The sequence below is a fragment of the Mesoplodon densirostris genome, chromosome 1 (assembly GCF_025265405.1).
Source record: "Mesoplodon densirostris isolate mMesDen1 chromosome 1, mMesDen1 primary haplotype, whole genome shotgun sequence".
In the NCBI taxonomy this organism is placed as follows: Eukaryota; Metazoa; Chordata; class Mammalia; order Artiodactyla; family Ziphiidae; genus Mesoplodon; species Mesoplodon densirostris.
Window position 1 is genome coordinate 17240739 of NC_082661.1, and position 22159 is coordinate 17262897.

The 22159-nt window shown below is 36.0% G+C and overlaps 1 protein-coding gene across 1 annotated transcript in view; it reads right to left on the bottom strand.

Moving 5' to 3' along the window:
• NHLRC2 (NHL repeat containing 2) overlaps positions 1-22159 on the bottom strand; it is a 58581-nt gene that overhangs the window by 7526 nt on the left and 28896 nt on the right. The window contains exons 5-8 of the mRNA XM_060099249.1: positions 17639-17768; positions 4229-4328; positions 823-1054; positions 133-255 (exon numbers count right to left, since the gene is read on the bottom strand). Coding sequence (XP_059955232.1) covers positions 133-255; positions 823-1054; positions 4229-4328; positions 17639-17768 — 585 coding nt within the window. The remainder of the gene's footprint in view (positions 1-132; positions 256-822; positions 1055-4228; positions 4329-17638; positions 17769-22159) is intronic.

Below are 22159 nucleotides of genomic sequence, written 5' to 3' on the forward strand. Positions count from 1 at the left end.
TTATGTACCGTTGTCCAAAACTGTCATTCCTCGCTATATTTTAGCGGCAATTGTAGGAGGCTCACAGATCTTTCAGCATTTTAAATACCACAAGTGAAAAGCAGGGAATTATATAATTCTTTCAAGACTCACCTTGTGATTGTAAGAGTCTGCCACGTAAAGTAAATTCCTTTTCTTGTCCCAAGTTACTCCAAGTGGGTGTTGAAGCTTTGCATTGATTCCTACTCCATCAACATCACCAAAAGCAAATAAATTCTTTTTTTTTTTTAAAAAAAGAAAGAAACAGCATGTATTAAAATTTTTTACAGTGCTTTGTTAGGGTATAAAGTGAAAATTAAGATAGCTGTATATGCTACTTAAAGGGGAAAAAGTCTGATTTCATATAAATAGGGTTGGGCATTTGACTGAAATCAGAAAAAAATGATAGAATTCTGAACTTGAATTAATTTGTGGTGCTTAGAAATTTTATTCACAAAAATCACATATTTGATCAGGAACAGGTCAAGTCTACTGATCTGGTGCTCCTTCCACCCTACTGCCACATATCTAATCTACATTTTCCCCTTGCTTGGTAATCAATATTTTATCCTTCCTTTTTCCCTGAAACCTTGACATTTAGATATAATCAGGTCGAGTCATTTTATTTTCTTAGGTGGTTTTGTTACTTGTATTTCTTCATACTCACATTTCCTTTGGTTTGACTTCCATTTTAACATGGATAAGCCAAGAACTTTCTCCTTCCTAAATTTTATTAACTCTTCACAGTTCAGAAAACCACAAGCTTGTTAAGCAGGCACACCACACGAGAGTGCTTTTCATTACCATGGGATCTCTCTCTCCTCCCACAAGGTGCTTCACGGCTCCATCTTTCAGCGAGACGGTTCTCACTGTACTGCTCTCACTATCTGCTACAAACAGGCAGCTCCAGGGATCCTCTGAGGCCAGAGAAAGACCTGAAGGTTGGGCAAAACCTGCTTTGTGAGGATATGAGTTATTTCGATTCTCTTCATTTCCACTTCCAGCAAACCGAAGGCAGGTTCCTTTTTTTAACTCACTAAAAAAGACAAATTCATAGGTGAAGTCAACATTGTTATACTGTGTCCAATTTCATTAAACAAATGAATGTAAATGATGAAATCAATGGTGACAGCATTATACACACACACAAAAAAAATCCAGTGATCTTGGCCTAAATTGTGCAAATCACCTTTCACTGTCGTTTCTAATCATTAACTTATTTATTCACTGTGTAAGGACCTTTCTACCTTTTTTTATTTTTGACATACACAAAAGTGAAACTATTCTCAATGGCAAGACAGGAAATCACTGACAAAGTTAGAAATATAAGAATAAAGATCATATCATTGATGGGATAGTTTTTTTTTTCCTCCAAGTGATCAGAGATAGGCACAGCTAGATCCCACCTTTACTTCCTGACCTCTTCTTAGCTTCATGCAACATTAGGTTCTGAAAGGGAATTAAAAAGATCTAGGTAACCTTTTCTAGCTCTTGATAGTTTAAAGCTTAAATTTTCATTAAAAATGTTTTATTTTCTTGTATATAAGTAGAGACTAGGAAAAAGAATTAAAAGAATAATTTGTGAAAGATAGTCAGGTACTCATTTTAAGAAAATAATATAAGATGATTACACTGCTTTAACTAATCGATTGTACAAATCCATTTCTTATATACACTAGGGAAATTTCTATTTAAAGGACTATCGTAATGATTCCTTCTGTAATGCAGAGAAAGTTTTATACCTTGGTTTCTAAGTTTATGTCAGAGGAACTGTAAGGAAGACATGGTAATGTCCTGGGTTGAGGGAAGGGAAGAAGCTGACTTCAGATACAAAATAATGAGAGACTATACGTATATCATTTCCTAATAGGGCACAACATGCAAAAGTCTAAAATGACCATCATATCATTTACTAGTTGATATGATCCCAATGCTAACTTAGGTAGGGAGCCGGGAGTGGAGGCAAAGGGATACAAAATGTATAAATACAGCCATTTATTCAAGGAACTCGTAAAAATAACCTACTCAGAGAAATACATGTAATAATGAATATGCCAAACAAATAAAGGAGTTACAACAATTTTAAAAAGGAGTTCCCTTAATTAAAGGTAGAAAGAGTGGGGAGAAACAGTAACTTCTAAAAGCTCAGGAGTTATTACCACTTGAAGGTCAGTAACAAATAAAGATAAAGCGTCCTTAAAATTATAATACAGGTCAATGTGATCCAAATGGACACTTTACTATTGCAAACAAGTGACTCTACATATGTGGAAATTTAGTCCACTCTTGACCATCTAGGTCCAAAACAGCCATCGCTTACAACAGCATATTCTGGTCATCTCTGCTACTACTTTTTTCCTCATCTTATATGTTATCGGTCCTGTCACTGGGCTACTATCATCTCTGGCCTGGATAACAGCAATCGCCCCCTCACTGTATCTGTCTCCAGTACTGTCACACTCCAAATGCTGCCAGTGTTCTTTCAAAAACACAAGTCTTATGTCACTTCCCAGCTTAAAACTTTCGATAAAGGTATGCAGAATAACTTTCAAATCTCCAAAAAAGACTCACAAGGCACTTCATGATCTGGCTGCTACTGACATCACTAGGGTCATTTCTTGCCTGGAAAACCTCTACTCTTCCGAACTCCTTTCTACTCTCTATCAGGTTTTAGTTTAGTACCATCTTCCAGGAAGCCTTCCTTGATACCTCAGATCTTATTTATATCAGGTGTTCCTCTTATTTATGTAAGGGACAACTTCAATTTAAAGGACTACTGCAGTGATTCCTTTTGCACACAGCACCTGTACTTCCCAACTATTTTTTGTTTGTTGGCTGATCTGATTCTTCCTCTGAAAACCCACTGAGGACAGTAACCACATCTTTTCATTTTATTCTTAATATAGTGAACATATCATTTCATCCCTACTGCCAAGCATAGTGCCTAGTTTGCTTAATAAATATTTGTTAGATGAATGATTAAATGTTGCAAAACCTCGTACAAAGCAACACACACATATACACTCTTTAGACTATCTGATGTTTTGGATTATCTATATAACTGCCCCTTTCTACTGATAAAGGTAACTAAGGTGACTGGCACTTACTTTCTAGGGTCTTTATGTCTTTATGTCTTTATGGTCTGTGACTTTCATTCATTTATTTCTTCTGCAGACCCTTACTGAGCTCCTATCATGTGTCAGATACTGTGCTAGGTACAGGGGACACAAAAGTGAATGAGAAAGGGTCCTTTCCTTTAAGAGGCAGTCTACTCGGAGAAAACAGTTATGTAAACAAATAACTGCAACCAAAAACAGAAGGTGAGAGAGAGAGAGGGGTGAGAGGGATAGAGAGGGGAAGAAGGGAGAGGTGGGAGGGGAGGGCAGGGAAGGGGAAGGGAGGGAAAGAGAAAGGCTGGGGTGTTAGGGAGAATAGGAAAGGCTCTATAGAAAAAACACAAGAAAATTTGTAGAGACACTACTTTACTTTTCCAGCTTTATATCCCTAACAGTGGCAGCAATGCTACCAACATTTCCTGTACATGCCAGGCACTAGGCTGAGATCTTCACACATATTAATTCTCAAAGCAAGCCTATGAGGTAGACATAAATAAGGAAACTGAGGCTTAGAAAGTTAAAGTGACTCTCCTAAGCTCATGTAGATAATAAGTGGCAAAGCCAGGACTCAATCTCAGGCCTGACTACAAAACCTGAGCTATTAACTACTCTGCTATGCAGTCTTCAAATATTTGAATTAATGATCAGGGATATTAGAAATATGCATTAAAATAAAAGATGTTCCCAGTTCTCCTTGTAGATGCTCGGTGGGACCGCTCTTCCCAAGTTCCCCAAAGTTGGGTGTGGTCACGAGCCTTACTTGGGCTGATGAAATGTGAGTAGAAGTGATGTGTGTCACTTCTGAGGAGTTTTCAGAGCCAGTGAGCAACTCACCACCTCTGTCTCTCTCTGCCAGGAGAGCGGGCAGAGCTCCAGACGGTGGCTGCTGCATCAGCCTGAGGGGCAGAGTAGTGCTCCCCCAGCAAACAAACCTCGTCCTAAGCCACCGGGGACCTGGGCTGCTGGTTACGGTAGCACAGCCCAGCACATCCTGACTAGTACAGTGAGAGCTATGAGGATGGAGACTTCGGGAAAAGGAATTCTGTGAATGCCATGTTTACCCAAAGAGAGATGTTACCAATGTTACCACTTACTTTTTCTTTGGTAATCTGCCACAGTCCAACAGGAATGCCCATATCTGATGAGTCCCTGCCATGGCTATCCACAGAATGTCATCTCTTTGGACCTCTGAACCTTTATGAAAATAAACAGTAATTACTATATATATATGTATCTGGTTAATACAAACATTCCCAATCTTTCAGAAATTTAAATTAAGGGAAGACAGTAGTATGTTTATAAATCATCTGATGGAAGAAAGTAAAAATATTTGCAATGTTTTAAGTCATTTTGGAAATTTTCCCATTTTCCTCATGAGACGTTTACTTCTTTAGACTTATACATTTACATTCACAGAAATCCGAAGTATTCTTAATGGCAAAATGTCCCTCTGCATCTCTGGGCACAATGTTTTTAAACATCTGATTTCTTATTTTATGTGACAGAAGAAATGGGTTGACACACACTCTCCAAAGAAACTCTGGCACTCAAGTACCTAAATTACATGCTTTAGGAATATAGGAATAGTTCTTTGAACAATTTCTCATGAAAGGACTGTATCTTTTAATAGTTTAAGAAATGTATATTTCCACCCCAGTATTAGCTTTTAGACTTAGACTCACATCACTGCTGCTCTTTAAAAATCTACTGTTTAATTGTTGTGAACCTTTTTCAAAAAGATATGGTTGACATGTAATAAATCTAAGAGTACACTATATTACAATATAGCTCTTTTCTAAAATTAATAAATAATTTTCTGTTTTGTAAGACTGATATTACAACTTATTACAATGTGACAAGGCTCTGTTTCTCAAATTAATTCTATTTTAAAAATATTTAATTAAGCTGTATTCTGAAGCTACTTTTACATGTAGTTGAGACATTTTCACTAAAATAATTTGGTCAGACATATGCCAAAATAAATATCTCGGAAAGCCTATTTTATTTGTACTTTCTTTAACTTCAAGTAGTTGTGTCCAGAAGGAATTTTTCTTCCTTAACTTGAATGACTTTCAAGTGTCTTTTAACAAAATTAAATTGTGTTTATTTAAATTTTGTCTAATTTAATTTAACAAAAATAATGTTGATGGTCAATAAATTGTGGTTGCTATGTGCCAAGCACTTTACAGAGATTATCACTTAAATCTTCTCAAAAGGCCCTTCCTACAGGCCCTTTACAAAAGAAACTGAGGCTTAGACAGGTTAGCTAGCTTGCCAGGATCACAGAGCTAGTAAATGAAGGAACTGGAATCTGAACCCAGGAAGTCCAACAAGAAAGTCTATTTAACATGCTGCCTCTTTTGCTGTGTTAACTGCTATCATATGAAATCTAAAGGGAAGTAGTTTATTTCCATTTAATTTTTCATAGTCAAATATTTGTAATAAACATAATTTATATTAAAGTAACAGTGGCATCCATATATTCTGGGGACTCAGTCTCTGCTTAATCACTTTAGAACTAGATCAAAAGCTTTTCATTATTATATTCTTTTATTTTATTTTGCCCCTGCCATGTGAAGACAAAGGTTGAAGGTGACCGTCTATAAGCCAGAAGAGAGCTCTCACCAGAAACCAATCATGCTGGCACCTTGACCTTGGACTTCTAGCCTCCAGAACTGTGAGAAAATAAAATTCTGTTGTTTAAGCCACCCACTCTGTGGCATTTTGTTATGGCAGCCCGAACTAAGACATTCCCCCTGAGAACAGAAATGAGACAAGGAGATCTGCTATCAACACTTATTTAGCATCATATGAAGGTCCTAATTCACACAAGAAAAAGAAGTAAAAAGCATAAAGATTGGAAATAAAACTATAATCATTAGAAGATGACATGGGTTTAAAGCCTCTCTACTTTGCCAAAGAAGAGCTGTGTTGGTATATACAGGAGTGAAAGACCAAATCAGGTCTCCATTATCTACTTCTCCAACCAGGCCAGGCTAGTTCAACTAGGGTCTACCTATGAGGCCAAAGCTTGATCGTAATATCAGTGTGAGCAACTGTTTGGTCTTGGTCTCTGTGTACTTATTTCCTTTAGAAGCTGGAGGTATGAGAAATAGTGTAGAAGCAGAGGCTGTGTCAGGTGGGGATTCAGGAGTTTATGATTCTACATACCAGCTGATGAGGATGATAATGACAACGGGGGGCATGGTGGTGAAAATGAAAACCATTCAGAACATTTCCTGTTAAAGGCACTGAGCTAATAATCAGCACTTTATATGGATTATTTCCTTTAACAACATTAGCAAGTCTAATTATTATCATCTCCATTTTATAAAGAAATTGAAATTCAAAGGGGTTAAATAATTTGTTGGTATTCACACAGCTAAACCTGGAATAATAATCCATTAGTGAGTCCAATTCCAGGTTATTAGTGTTCTGATCAGAATGAAGGAACTACAGAAGTGAGCCTGTGCTCTTCTGGCCAATACTCTGCTTGGCCCGTTCTCTTTTCTCTCCCTTCCACCCCTGCTCCATGGACTTAGCTTTGGATTCAATTACCCAAGTGCATTTTAATGTGTGATCAGAAATTGAGATCTGATCAAATGTAACCAAGGCTTTATACTCCAGTATCTGTGGCTAGGTCACTGCTTCTGCCCTTTTCTTCTTGTAGCCTCTGGAATAGCCTGTGGCCAAATAATCTCTTTCAAGTATTTTTTCCAGTCCTTTGCCTTTCCATTTTTGGTTTGGTTCAGCTTATCAACATCTCCTTGAGATTTTTAAAATGAGAATCTTATAGCAAACAACAATAACAACAGACACTTATATAGTACTTTCTATGTGCCAGGCACTGTTCTGGGTGCTTTCCGTACATTAATTCTCATAATTCTCACAATAAGCATTTGAGGTAGATACTATCAGTATCTCCCATTTAGATGAGGAAACTGAGGCATCAAGAGGCTGAGTAACTTGTCCAAAGTCACACAACTACTAAGATGTGAAACTAATTAGAACCCAAGTGGTCTGGCCCCAGAGTCCAGGCTCATCACTTCCTTGCTAAACTGCCACTCAAGAAGTTTTTACCCTGCCTGACCATTTCACTGAGGGCTGAAGAGTTTGTTCTTGTAAATAAAATGGGAGTTAAAAAAAATGGGGGGGGGGTGTAGTCTGGCATTTATAATGTCTATCAAACTAATAATCATGTTTATATTGTTCATCCTGGATTTTTAAATCTAAAGTATATAGTTGTGGGACTTCTCTGGTGGCGCAGTGGTTAAGAATCCTCCTGCCAATGCAGAGGACACGGGTTCGATCCCTAGTCCGGGAAGATCCCACATGTCATGGAACAACTAAGCCTGTGCACCACAACTACTGAGCCTGCGCTCTAGAGCCCGCGTGCCACAACTACTGAGCCCGTGCTCTAGAGCCTGCGTGCCACAACTACGGAAGCCTGTGCACCTAGAGCCTGTGCTCTGCAACGAGAAGCCACCACAATGAGAAGCCTGCACACCACAACAAAGAGTAGCCCCCGCTCGCCACAACTAGAGAAAGCCTGTGCACAGCAACAAAGACCCAACACAACCAAAAGTAAATAAGTAAAATAAAATAAAATAAAAAATAAAATTTCCATCCTGTTGGGAAGAAGTCTCTTGACTTTCCCCTCAACTTAAAAAAAAAAAAAAAAGTAGGGGCTTCCCTGGTGGTGCAGTGGTTGAGAATCTGCCTGCCAATGCAGGAGACACGGGTTCGAGCCCTGGTCTGGGAAGATCCCACATGCTGCGGAGCAACTGGGCCCATGAGCCACAACTACTGAGCCTGCGCGTCTGGAGCCTGTGCTCCACAACAAGAGAGGCCGCGACAGTGAGAGGCCCGCGCGATGCGATGAAGAGTGGCCCCCGCTTGCCGCAACTAGAGAAAGCCCTCGCACAGAAACGAAGACCCAACACAGCAAAAAATAAAAATAAATAAATTTATTTTTAAAAAAAGTATATAGTTGTATCACCAAGTATAGGTATTAGTTCCTTCTAACAAGAATGTGGCAATCATGAACATTTCAACCTTAAATTAAGAGTGCACTTGGGACTTCCCTGGTGGCGCAGTGGTTAAGAATCCGCCTGCCGATGCAGGGGACACAGGTTCGATCCCAGGTTCAGGAAGATCCCACATGCTGTGGAGCAACTAAGCCCGTGAGTCACAACTACTGAAGCCCATGTGCCTAGAGCCCGTTCTCTGCAACAAGATAAGCCACCACAATGAGAAGCCCCTGTACCGCAACAAAGAGTAACCCTCTCTTGACGCAACTAGAGAAAGCCTGTGTGCAGCAACGAGGACCCAACGCAGCCAAAAATAAATAAAATAAATTTATTAAAGAAAAAAAAAGAGTGTCCTTAGAATCACTGACTTACAGCAGTCACAAATTAAAAATAAAAAAAGGACAATGCCAATAGCTAAAAAGGTTTTGGGAGTTAAGTATTTTTAAAGGCAAAATCCCTCATAATTATCAATTATCAAGAAGGATTAGTGAAATAGTTTCAGAAAACAGGAACAAAATCAGCAAATGAAATATGAATATAAAAATTACCTGCAGTCCAGCTTTTACAAATTCTGTGTTATTTTAAGCAACTATGATCAAAATAGATCCCACTGACTAGAACCCTCTTAATGGCATCTGTGAAATCATCCATTAGTGTAAATGGTTTTTTCTGCACAGCTTCTAAATCTCCCCTGTAAAGCAAAGCCTTAATCCACTAGGAAAAAGTAACAAAGTCTGTCACTGCCAGGGCACAGGAAAAGACTAATTATAACTGGAGGAGGTGGAGAGGAGAAAAAAAAAAATCTCTCTACCTCTCGGGGAGAGGCAAGGAAATGTCTTTGGCCAAAGACCCCAAATACCAAGTAGAGATTTCCCACTGTTGGGAGAGAAGTGGGAAACACTTCAAAACCACTCACAAATATAAGACAGAGTTTAGCTGCCAGAGAGAGAAGGAACAGAATCACTGAAAAAGCACTAAGCTCTCCACCTCGTTTCATGGAGGCCCAGGCACATAGTGCCTCCCTAAGACTGAGGCTCACCAGAACAACAGAGAACTCTCCCTCAGCCCCAATGCAACCTAGTACAGAAAGACAGCAGCAGTCTATCCCTCGGGGATCTGTGCTGGCTGACTGAAAGCTGACGGTGGAGTACTAACACTAAGAAAAAGTCTCTAGCATCTAGCCCTCCAGGCTTAGGCAACAGACCACTGCTAGAGGACTATGAAAGCTATGGTGATTTGACAGAACTCACAGCAATAATAAAATCCAGATCCAGGCCAGCTTCTGACTAAATTGACTCGACCTCCCATAATAATGACAAATACTATTGATCTCAGCCTCTATAGTTCCACGCATGACTGGAATTTAACAAAAAATGAGAAGATGCACATAAATGTAAGCAAAACAAAATAAAAAAACAAAAAACCATTTTCAAGAGACAAAGCAATCAACAGAAACAGACTCAGAGCTGATCTGAAATTTAGATCTATGACATAGACTTTGAAATCACTATGCTTACTATGGTAAAGAATCCAGAGAAAAAGATGGCCAATATACCTAAATAGATGGGGAATTTGAGCAGATAAATGAAATCTCTAAGAAATATTAAAATGAAAATACTATTAGAAAAAGAATAATATCAGAAATGAAAAATTCCTTCAACAAGCTCATCAGTTGACTAGACACAGCTGAGGAAACAATCAATGACCCTAAAGATAAATCAACAGAAATTATGTACACTGAAACACAAAGAGAATAAAGGGTGAAAATTTAAAAAAACCCAAAACCATAATATGTAAAAGTTGTTGAATATAATATTAGAATCTAACATATGAGTAACTGAAATCCTAGAAAGAAGAGAAAGGAGCAGAAAAACTATTTGAGAAGATAATGGTTGAGAATTTTTCCAAATAACGAAGGACATCAAGAATCCTAAGCAGGATAACTCCTAGACATATCAATCAAACTGCTGAAAACCAAAGAGAAAATCTTGAAGGCAGCCAGAGGAAAAAACACATTTTTTATACTAAGGAACTAGGAAAAGAATTAAATCAGACTTCTTGTTTATACTATGTAAGCTATAACACAGTGGAATGACATCTTTAAAATATCAAAAAAAAAAAGAAAAAAAGCCAATCCAGACTTATTTATGGAGTAAAAATAGCTTTCAAAAATGAATGCTAATTACTTTTTCAGACCCTCCCCCTCCAAAGAAAGGGCCAAGAGAAATCATTGTTGGCAGACATGTGCTACAAGAATGTTAAAGTTAGTTCTTCAGGCAAAAGCAAAATTATTCCAGCCAGACATGGGATTTTTAAGAAAACAGCAACTTTGGGAAACAGTTTGGCAGTTTCTTATAAAATTACACATACACTTATATGATCTATCAATTTCATTCCTAAGCATTTGCTCAAGAGAAAATATATGTCCACATAAAAACCTGTACACAAACATTTATAGAGGCTTTAATCATAATTGCCATAAACCAGAGACAGCTGAAATGCTTACCAACTGGTGAATTAATAAACAAATTGTGGTACAGCTGTACAATGGAATACTACTCAGCAATAAAAAAGAACTACTGACACATGCAAGAACATGGATGAATCGCAAAAGATTACGGTAACTGAAAGAAACCAGACATAAAAAACTATACTGAGGAACAAGAAATCATTGTTACCAGTGGATGGAGTGGGTAAAGTGGGTGGTAGAGGGGGAGGGAGGGAGACTGAACAGAGTCATAAGAGAACTTTTTGGGGTGATGGAAATATTCTATATTGATTGTAGCAATGGTTATAAAGATACTTCATAATATCTTGATTGTAGCAATGGTTATAAAGATACTTCATAACAGAACTTACACCTATTAAGGGTAAATGTTACTTTCTGTAAATTATTACCTCATCATTCAGACTGGAAAAAAACCTTATAAACACCAAATCAGTGTGATAATAGTTATCCTGATATAAAAACACTACAACTGTTTTTTTTTTTTTTTTTTTTTTGGCGGTACGTGGGCCTCTCACTGTTGTGGCCTCTCCCATTGCGGAGCACAGGCTCCAGACATGCAGGCTCAGCAGCCATGGCTCACGGGCCCAGCCACTCCGTGGCATGTGGGATCTTCCCGGACCGGGGCATGAACCTGTGTCCCCTGCATCAGCAGGCGGACTCTCCACCGCTGCGCCACCAGGGAAGCCCTACAACTGTTTTTATTTTGTTAAAATAAAAACACACTAGTCACATTATATAAAATTTATTCCTCAAAAAAATTTTGTATCACCTGATAAGAGGATAAATGTATTTTATTTAGAGCATATTAATATAAGTCAGAGAAGCATATTATCTAAGCTGTAGATTACCAGACTAGCATACTAAATAGTTGGATTTCAATCATTAAAGGTCAAATAAGTACAACTAAATGTCTATCTAGGGAAATGCTGATTAAAGGGCCAAGGAAGGTTAATGGGATTTGGGCACACTATCCTTTTTGTAAATGATTTTAAATCAGGTGAAGTCTGAAGTACTTAGAGACTAGCAGGGGTTCTGACCTTTACGATAAGAAATATTCTCGGGTTATTGTCTGGCATGAGTGGAGACAGCACAGACTTGATATGCATTTTAGAAACATGGCAATGTTTCTGGTGAAAAAATGAATTTATTGGAGTTATTTTTAATTACTTTCAGTGCATTATAAAGTTTTGACCATATTTAGAGTGGTAATCAAAAATGGACAAAGATGAAAATAACTTTTATAAAGTGATTTTTTTGTAAAAATCAATTTCTGTGAATTATTTCCATGCTTTTATCACTGTAATGGCATAATTAGGTTAAATATTCAGGTACTATTTAAAATACAAACGCAAACACATTTACATATTACATATATATTTAAAATAATCAGAGGTATTTCAAGTCCCTTTCCCTAATCTCTTTTCGAAGTACGCTGTTCATTATCTGAGTCTCTTGGTGGGGTATATATTCAACTGTATATTTGTCTTTGTTATTTTTCACTCTCTTTATCTGATCTATTTTCTTTCCTTTTAAGGTTTAATTTTTACTTAAATATGCATATGAATGGATAACTGTTCTACATCAAGTTTAAATAATAACTAAACATCCATGTGCACAACACCAGCTCAAGAAAAGGGAAGATTATTTGAAAACTTTCTGCATCCCTCTGTGAGCATATCCTCCTCCTCTTCCCAGAAGGAACTACCAGTCTAAAAATGTGTTTTTCATTATCTTCTTTGATTTTAAAATTTTACCATGTCTGAATGGATCTCTCAATGTATAGTTAGTCTTGCTTGCTACTGAACACTCTATAAAAGGTGTTTTTTCCACTCAACAGATTTCCTGACACTTCTCCATGCTGTCAGGTGTAGCTGTGGTCCATTGTTTGCACTGCAGAACAGTTTAATATATGAAGATACCACAATACCTTATCTATTTTTCATGTTTTCCTTCTGATAATTCCATCCTTTCTCATACTCCTAACTATGGTAGAATTTCAGAAATATTCTATATAATTCTTAAAGTATTAAAGAATTTAAGTGCTTACAAGAACAATTTTTCTTAACCACAGTCCCCTTCAAGTTGCATTTAATCCCACATCTGCTTAAACCAGTTGTACAATTACATAATTTAAATATATTCAAACCAATTCAATATGAATGAATTGGAAGGAAGTTTTTCCTCTGAAAACAAAGTTAATACTTTGGAAAGACAGTAAAGGCAAGTAGCAAAGTCAAATTGTTAGTGAATAAGATGTGGAAAGACAATTGGAAAGAATAGGTTTTAAAAATTTCAGCCCTGTTTTCTTTGCAGGTGTTTTAAAAACTCATCACAGTTTAAGGAAACCAAAACAATACATTGTGATTGGTATAAGACTGTCAGAAAAGACACACTTAAACATCAAAAGACTGGTTAAAAATGTACATTCTATAAATGTACATTTATAGTTCTTAAAGCATTTTTAGTTTTATGATTAACAGATTTTTTTTCCACATGGATCAATTATCATACCCAATCAGTTCAGTAAATTACTCTACTGGATTTATTTACTTCTACTTTTATTTCACAAAGTATTCAGGTAGTTTACAAGGAAATAAACCCTAGTAAGATAAATAAATTTAAAATAAGAAAATTGAAGCAATAGGTAAATAGAGTAGAAAAGAAAGATGCAGCCAAGTAATATTAAAAAATGAATGTCATGTTTCCATTACACTTTGCTAGAGACAAATCTAAGTTTCCTAGGAATCAATATAACAATGCAAACACAATCAGTTATGATATTCAAATTATCCAGGAGCTTAAAAACAAACTTGATACTTAGAAAAAAACATAATTATCTATAACACAGAAAAATTCTCTAGTAGATAATCACATAGGTTATTTATAAGATAATAACTGAAGTTAGCAGCAAACCCTTATAGTAAAAACAGTTCAGAAGTCCCACAGGACTGTGTTTTGATGAAATATATAATATGAAATATATACACATATAAATGAATGTAAGATATGTTGATGTGTTAATATATTTTTAAATGAATGACATGATGTCAGAATATAGTTTAGTAAAAACAATTGTAAGGAGAGCAATTATTCTATGATCTAATTTCCCCATACTCTGACAATATGCATTAATCCAGGATTAGACTTCAGAGTGATTTAAAGCAGCAGCTCTTAAAATGTTTTGGGGTAACACACCACTTTGAAACTGATGAGAATCTGACCAACTCCCCCAAACCTTAAATAGGATTTCTGGGAAATTTAAGTACTTTGCAAAATCTAACCACGAATGCCTTGGGTATATAACTCAAGGTTAAAAACTCTTGTAGTCATTGTGATTGTAGGTCCTTCATACAGTACTTGAAAACCATTTTCTCTTAGCATTTTGAAAGGTGTTGAGCTCATTTAAGTGCGTTCAAGATTACTCCTCTTACCAAGTACCTGGAGTGAAGCTAATTTAAACTGTAAGTTAAATGTGGAACCATATGCTTTTAATGATCTATTGAGCTAAGGTAGGATTCACTTCCTTTTCTAAAAGCTGAGCTTAATAAAGACACAAGCCTCAGCACATCACTCCAGTTGGAAGCTGAGGGAGTACTTGTCAACAGAGCCAATATTTTCCTTGGAAAGCAATTTGGGTACACTCTCAATAGGAGATAAACAACCAGAAATTCCATGCCATAAAGTATGACTGAAACAATTTTAGCCTATAAAAATAAGTACTCTATTAAATAAATCCAACTTAGTAAAGCATCCGGTAAAGTACACCCTGTTTTGTTTTGGGTTTTTTTTTTTGCGGTACGCGGGCCTCTCACTGTTGTGGCGGAGCACGGGCTCCGGACGCGCAGGCTCAGTGGCCATGGCTCACGAACCCAGCCGCTCCGTGGCATGTGGGATCTTCCCGGACCGGGGCACGAACCCGTGTCCCCTGCACCAGCAGGCAGACTCTCAACCACTGAGCCACCAGGGAAGCCCCACCCTGTTTTTAAGCAATGTAAATTCTGAAATATGTAACAGATTGAATTACTGATCTCAAGTCTTTATTCCTCTGTGGTAATAATACAACCACACCCTTGCCATTGCCTCACTGTAGGCAAAGTGCATATCCCTGCCCCATAACTTTGAGCTTAGTTATGTGACTTGCTTTAATGACAGTAGGTAAGCAGATATGACATGAGCAAAGGCTTTAAATGTGTGTAACTGGGCTTACTCTCCTGTGCTCCTGCCTTTTGCCAAAAGAATATACCTCAGTCAGCTATTGGCTCAAGGAAAAGGAGAAACAAATGGAGCAGATCTGGACCCAAAAAACAGTCTGGAACTAAGCCCAGGCTCAGCCTTGATCAACTGAACCCCAACCCTGTATGTAAGTGAGAAATAAATGTTTAGGTTTATATGAGTTTGGGGATGATTTCTTATGAAGCTTTACTGTGGCAATTACTGACAGGCAGTAAATACAGCCTGTAAGATGTAAAATATAAATATCAATAACTGAATTGCTATATGGACTATTAACTATAAATCACTGGGGGCTTACATATTAAGAGAATTTTTTTTTCCTTGAGGGAAGGTAATAATATACCAAAATAACAGTTCTCATCCACTTTGACTATTTTACTAAGATATATTTCAGACTGTTTTCCCATCTATAAGATTATGTTCAAATAGCTCAGGTGTGTACCAAAAGCAGGGAGGCAAGTCCAGTTAAGTCCTGATCGGGATGAGTATTTTTAACCCTGAAATTATTTAGAATTGCTGGTGCATGGTGATAAAAAGAAGATCGAGGTATAGTTGGTTTTCTTATTGTTTTTAAAATCTCTACATGTAATATATCCCCTTATTGATTGCTCCTGAGACACACTGCTCCCTCTACCTTCTCAACCCCTCCCCACTGTGAGCCACTAAAACAACTCATCATTATTAGGGCACCAAATTCCAAAAATGGAATTTTCAAAAATAACTTACACAAAATCCTAAGTTACATAGATCAAGTGCAGGTAGTACCAGAAGTTCATTCAGTTACTTCATAAATATTAAAAGCTTTATAAAAAGTTAATCACAATGAAAAAATTAAGGTCTTTGAATTATAACCAAATTGGCATCATAAAAAAATTATCTCAAATGTAAAATCATCCAACTAAGATGGTGCTTAAGTCACTCTATAAATATATTAAAATCATACAAACCATTTAGCTCCAAGTTCCATTTTCAATACATTCTACTAAATTTCTTTCTTCATTACTCTGGTTTTAAACATGTAGATAACCATGTCAGCAACACTGAGGGCCAGTGAAAAATAAGAGTACTAGCACTCCTGGATTATCTTTTAGTCAAGTAATATATAGGTAACAAAGATTGTAAAAAATAAGGCAAATCTCATTTTCAATTATCTAAGTAATTCAGTAGGATAAAGTTTTACTTTTTTTTTTTTTTTTTTTGTGATACGCGGGCCTCTCACTGTTGTGGCCTCTGCCGTTGCAGAGCACAGGCTCCGGACGCGCAGGCCCAGCAGCCATGGCTCACGGGCCCAGCCGCTCCGCGGCATGTGGGATCTTCCCAGACCGGGGCACGAATCCGTGTCCCCTGCATCGGCAGGCGGACTCTCAACCACTGCGCCACCAGGGAAGCCCAAGTTTTTACTTTTTAAATTAAGTTTTATTTTTTAATCTTAACTTTTTCTTCCACTTTTATTTATATAATTGACACATATAGCACTGTATAAGTTTAAAACGTACAACATAATGATTTGACTTACATACACCATGAAATAATTCCATTAAGTTTAGTGAATATCCATCACCTCATATAGATTAAAAAAGAAAAGAAAAAACAATTTTTTTCCTTGTGATGAGAACTCTTAGGACTTACTCATCTTAACAACTTTCGTACACACATACAGCATTGTTAGTTATATTAATCATGTTGTACATTATAGCCCTACTTCTTATGTATCTCATAACTGGAATTTTGTACCTTTTGACCACCTTCACCCAAATCCTCCACCCCTGTCTCTGGTGACCACAAATTTGATCTCTTTTTCTATACATTTGTTTGTTTTTTGAAGTATAATCGACTACAACTCTACGATAGCTCCTGGTACACAACGTAGTGATTTGATATTTCTATACATTGCAAAATGATCACGGTAAGTCTATTTACCAAAGATATTGTATTATTATTGACTATATTCCTCATGTTGTAAATTGCATCCCTGTGACTCATTTCTTTTGTTACTGGAAATTTGTACCTCAATTTTCCTCACCTATTTCACTCATCCCCACCATCCCCTTCCCTGTTTGTTCTCTGTATCTATGACTCTCTTTGTTTTGTTATGTTTGCTCATTTGTTTTTAGATTCCACATATAGGTGAAATTATACAGTATTTGTCTTTCTCACCCTCTAGGTCCATTCATGTTGTCACAAATGGCAAGATTTCATTTTATGGCTGAGTAATATTCCATTGTATATAAGTAAAGTTTTTTTTTAACTACTCAAAAGAAGCTATAATAATTAAATAAAAATTTTATTGATAATCTAAAAAAAAACCCGCTGTCATTTCTTGATTTTTCACACGACAGTAAATAAAAAGGACATTGTTAAACAGTATAGTGTGTGAATAATCTTTTGAAATTCTGAAACTATAATCCGTCCAATTTCAGAATATTCAGAACTATCTTAATTGGAAGCTGCAACTAAGATGAAATTCTTTAACATTAGAGAAATACATACCCTATCTTGTGCATAAAATATAATATGTATGTAATGTTACATGTAATATATAATGATATATTTACTCTATCTTCTATATATTACTGCTGGCTTTGTTTTTATGCAATTAACAAATCCCAAGTCATTGGTATAAAAGCATAAAATAACTAGTAAAAGAATTAATCCAAATGAATGTCCCCATAATATCTTAAAACTTTTACTTAGCAAAATTTACTTATATTTAATATCAAAAGTTTACATACCTGACCTTCCAAAAACTACATCCCAAGGAGAACTAATGGGCTGTTCTTCTCCTTTAGCTCCACCTTCTTTATCTGTACCTTGAATTCCAATGCCAGCTACAGTGCTCACCATCTCAGCTTCTAGGTCAATCTATAGACATTAATACAGGTTTCATGCAATGCATCTATTTCCAGTAGAACATACAGAAAACATGTACTTTATTTACAGTATGTGTGAACTTATTATATGTTAATTAATAAAACTGAGTGGTTTTTAGTGTGTAAAAAAAAACATGTGCAACATAAATACTTAAAAAAGCTTTAAAAAAAGGCTAATCAAGTACATGGTGACCTTGTTACTGGAATGCATAAAACTCAGTCCTTTCCATTTCTCCATCTGTCCACTCCCCCACTTTCCTCTTACTCCCCTCCCTCATCATGCCTCTACCAGAACTGCTGTTGATCTCATCTCAGCTATAAAATATTTTAAAAGAAGGTGAAATTTGAAAATTTAAAGCAGAATCAAGGAAAACACTTGTTTCTTAAATTAAATGTATGTATTTCAATTATGCTTGGCTAGTAATTGACACATATGGAGCTTAATATGTGGTAAGAACTAATCCAAGTATCATCCATCCATCCATCTACCCATCTTAATAACCCTATGACTGTGATTTTGATTACCTTAGAGGAAACTGAGGCACAGATCATTAAGTAAGATCCCAAGATCCCACAGCTAGTAAGTCAAGGATCTTGGATTTGAACCAGTTCTAGCTCTACTATGTTATATTGCCTCTGCTTCATAAACCAAAAAAATCAATGCATTCTACTGAAAAAAGATGCTCTGGTTTCATCTCCTGAGACTCTTTCAACATTTTATCATGAAAATTTTCAAACATAGAGAAAGCTGAAAGAATATTGCACCAAACATCCATATATCAACAGTTCACTGACTTGCTTTATCACATATCTCATCCAGCTATCAATCCTTCAATTCATTTACATTTTTTGATGCATTTCAAAGTAAATCATAAACATTAGTACACTGTCCCTAAATATTTCAGTAAGCTTGTCATTAACTACAGTTCCATATTTTTTCAGATCTCCTTTTTCCTTTGAGGCAAAACTTACAATGAAATGCACAAATCTTAAGTGTATCACCTGATAAATTCTCAAAAATGCATAAACCTGTGTGGCCCCAACTTATATAAAGATACAGAATGTTACCTTCACTCCAGAAAGTTCCCTCATACCTCTTCCCAGTCATTCTTGACCCCAGTGGCAAACAGTGTTAATTTTTTTTTCCATCACAGATTAGTTGTAACTCTTCTAGGATCTCAGATAAATGGAGTCATACAGTAATAAACTCTTGTGTGAGGCTTCTTTCATTTAACATGTTTGAGATTTATTCATGTTCCTTTTTATTGCTGAGCAGTATTCCATATAAGGAATACATCACAGTTCATTTATGTATTTTCTTACTGACAGACAGCTGGGCTATTTCCAGTTTGGGGGCCTTCAAACAGAGTTGCTATTAATATTCTTGTATAAGCCTTTTTGTGGACATGCTTTCACTTCTCTTGGGTATACACAGAGGACTATAATTGCTATGTTATAGGGCAAGTATATGATTAGTTTGATTTAAAAACTCCCAAAAGGTTTTCTCCAGTGCTCTATCATTTTCTATTCCCACCAATGATGTATGAGAGTTCAAACTGCTCCACATCCTTGCCAACCTATGGTATTGTCAGTCTTTTTAATTTTAACCATTATATTGGATATACAGTGGTATTTCATTGTGGTTTGAACGTACATTTCCTTGTCAGCTCATGATGTTGATCACTTTTCTATGTGCCTGTGGTCATTCTTATATCTTCTTTTGAAAAATATTCAAAACTTTGGCTCATTTTTCATTGGTTTGCCTTCTCATTTTTCAGTTGTAGAAGCCTTTATATTTCATGGATATTAATCCCCTACATAGATGTGTTTTTGTGAATTTTTGTGACTATTTTCTGACAGCCTGTGGCTTTTCACCTTAACAGTGAAGTTTAATAGAAGTTTTACATTTAGATAAATTTGAATTTAGTTTTTTTTCTTTTATGATTATTGTTTCTGTGTCCTGTCTTTGAGAAACCTTTGCCTACATGCAAGTCACAAGGATATTCTCATGTTTTCCTGTAAAAGCTTCATAGTTTTAGCATTTACATTTAGGTCTGTGATGCATCTTGAATTGATGTCTGTATATGGTGTGTGAAGTAGGTGTCATGTTTACTTTTTCCCCATGTTGGTATTTAGTTGTTCAAGCACAATGTGCAGAAATGACTTTCCTTTCTCCCCTGATTGATTTCATGCTTTTTAGAAAATCAAGTGACATGTATACACTGATGTGTATACAATTGATGACTGATAAGAACATGCAGTACAAACAAACAAACAAACAACTAATACTAAACTTTCTTTGGGTTATTTGTATGGAAATATGTTAATATAAATGTTTCAGACATTACATGAAATTTCTAAAAATCTTGTATGTTCTGGTATAATGTTATAAGTCATAATTCTAGTTATTACTTTAAAATGTATATCTCAGAAATAAGTTAATTTCCTTGTCAACTGCATTATTATCAACTTTCATCAGATCTTTAACCATGGTCATTTTTAAGTCTTTTGTTTACTAATTTTAACATGATTAGGTATTAAATGTTTTCCAATGTTTTTCTGAATCTAGTGAAGCATCATCTTTTATTCTGTTACTATGGTGAATTACATTGATTTATTCTGGTGATATCCTCTTGCATTATTTTTAGTAGCTGCTCTATAATATCTTGAAATTGTAAAGAATATTCATCAATGTAACTTTATTTATATTTTTACTGAACTCAAAATCTGCAAAATATAATCTGCAAAAATACCATAGGCAGCTACAGATGGGCCCTGGAAATAGATCTTGATTTAAGAAATGTATCACAGAAACTGATAGGATAGTTTAAAAATTCCTCTTGGAAGAAGCCCTGGGCCCAGATGATGTTACAAGGGAGTTTTAATAAATATTCAAAACTATTAATTCCTATGTTAGACAAATTATTCCAAAAAACAGAAAAAGAATGAAAACCAGCTCATTTGATGAGGTTAGTGTGACCTTGATTCCAAAATCAGGTGAGAACAGTCAAGAAAATATAGAGCCATTTAATTTTAAAATATTAAATATAATTTTGGATAATCAAATCCAATTTGACTTTTTAAAAAATTCATGATTAGTAAGGTTTATCCCAGTATGAAAAAGATGGTTCAACATAAAAAATATATATTAATATAATTCATCACATCAGAATACTAAGGGCAAAAAACTATAAAATTATTCCCATAAATGTAGAAAATGCATTTAATAAAATCATATAATAATTCTTAGTAACAAGGAATAAATTTTCTTAACTTCATAAATATTTTATTTCCCAAAGCTATGGAAAATATTAAACTTGTGGAGAAAGTTTACAAGAGTTCCATTTAAGACTACGAGCATGACAAGACACCCACTATGGCTGTAATGCTTAAAAGCAATATAATAAAAGGAAATGGGAAGTATAAAAATAAGAAGGGAGGGCCTCCCTGGTGGCGCAGTGGTTGAGAGTCCGCCTGCCGATGCAGGGGACACGGGTTCGTGCCCCGATCCCGGAGGATCCCACATGCCGCGGAGCGGCTGGGCCCGCGAGCCATGGCCGCGGAGCCTGTGTGTCCGGAGCCTGTGCTCCGCAACGGGAGAGGCCACAGCAGTGAGAGGCCCGCGTACAGCAAAAAAAAAATAAAAAAAAAAAAAAAAAAATAAGAAGGGAAAAGATAAAACTGTCATTTGTTCCTTTAAAAAATATAATTTACTTATATGAGAAAGAAACAGAAGTTTTTGCAGAAATGGATAAGTTGATCCTAAAATTCATATGGAATTGCAAGGGATTCAGAACAGTCAAAACAATGTTGAAAAAGAAATAAGTAGGAGGATTCATACTTTCTGATTTCACAACTTATTAAAAGTTATAGGAATCAAAACAGTGTGGTACTGGCATAAGGACAGATACATAGATCAACGGAATAGACTTGAAAGTCCAGAAATAAACCCATGCATGTATGAATAATTTTCTAAAGGTTGCCAAGACTATTCAATGGTGAAAGAATAGTCTCTTCCATAAATGGTTCTGGGATAACTGGATATCCACATGTAAAAGAATGAAGTTGGACTCTTACTTCATACCATATGCAAAAATCAACTAAAAATGGATCTAAGATCTAACTGTGAGAGCCATAACGATAAAAATCTTAGAAGAAAACATAGGAATAAATCTTCGTGACCTTGGATTTGGCAGTGGATTCTTACATGACACCAAAAATATAAGCAATGAAAGAAATAAATAGATAAATTGGGAATCATCAAAATATAAAACTTCTGTGCATCAAAAGACATGATTAAGAAAGTGAAAGGAGGAGGGAGAAACCAAGATGGCAGAGTAGAAGGACGTGCTCTCACTCCCTCTTGCGAGAGCACCACAATCA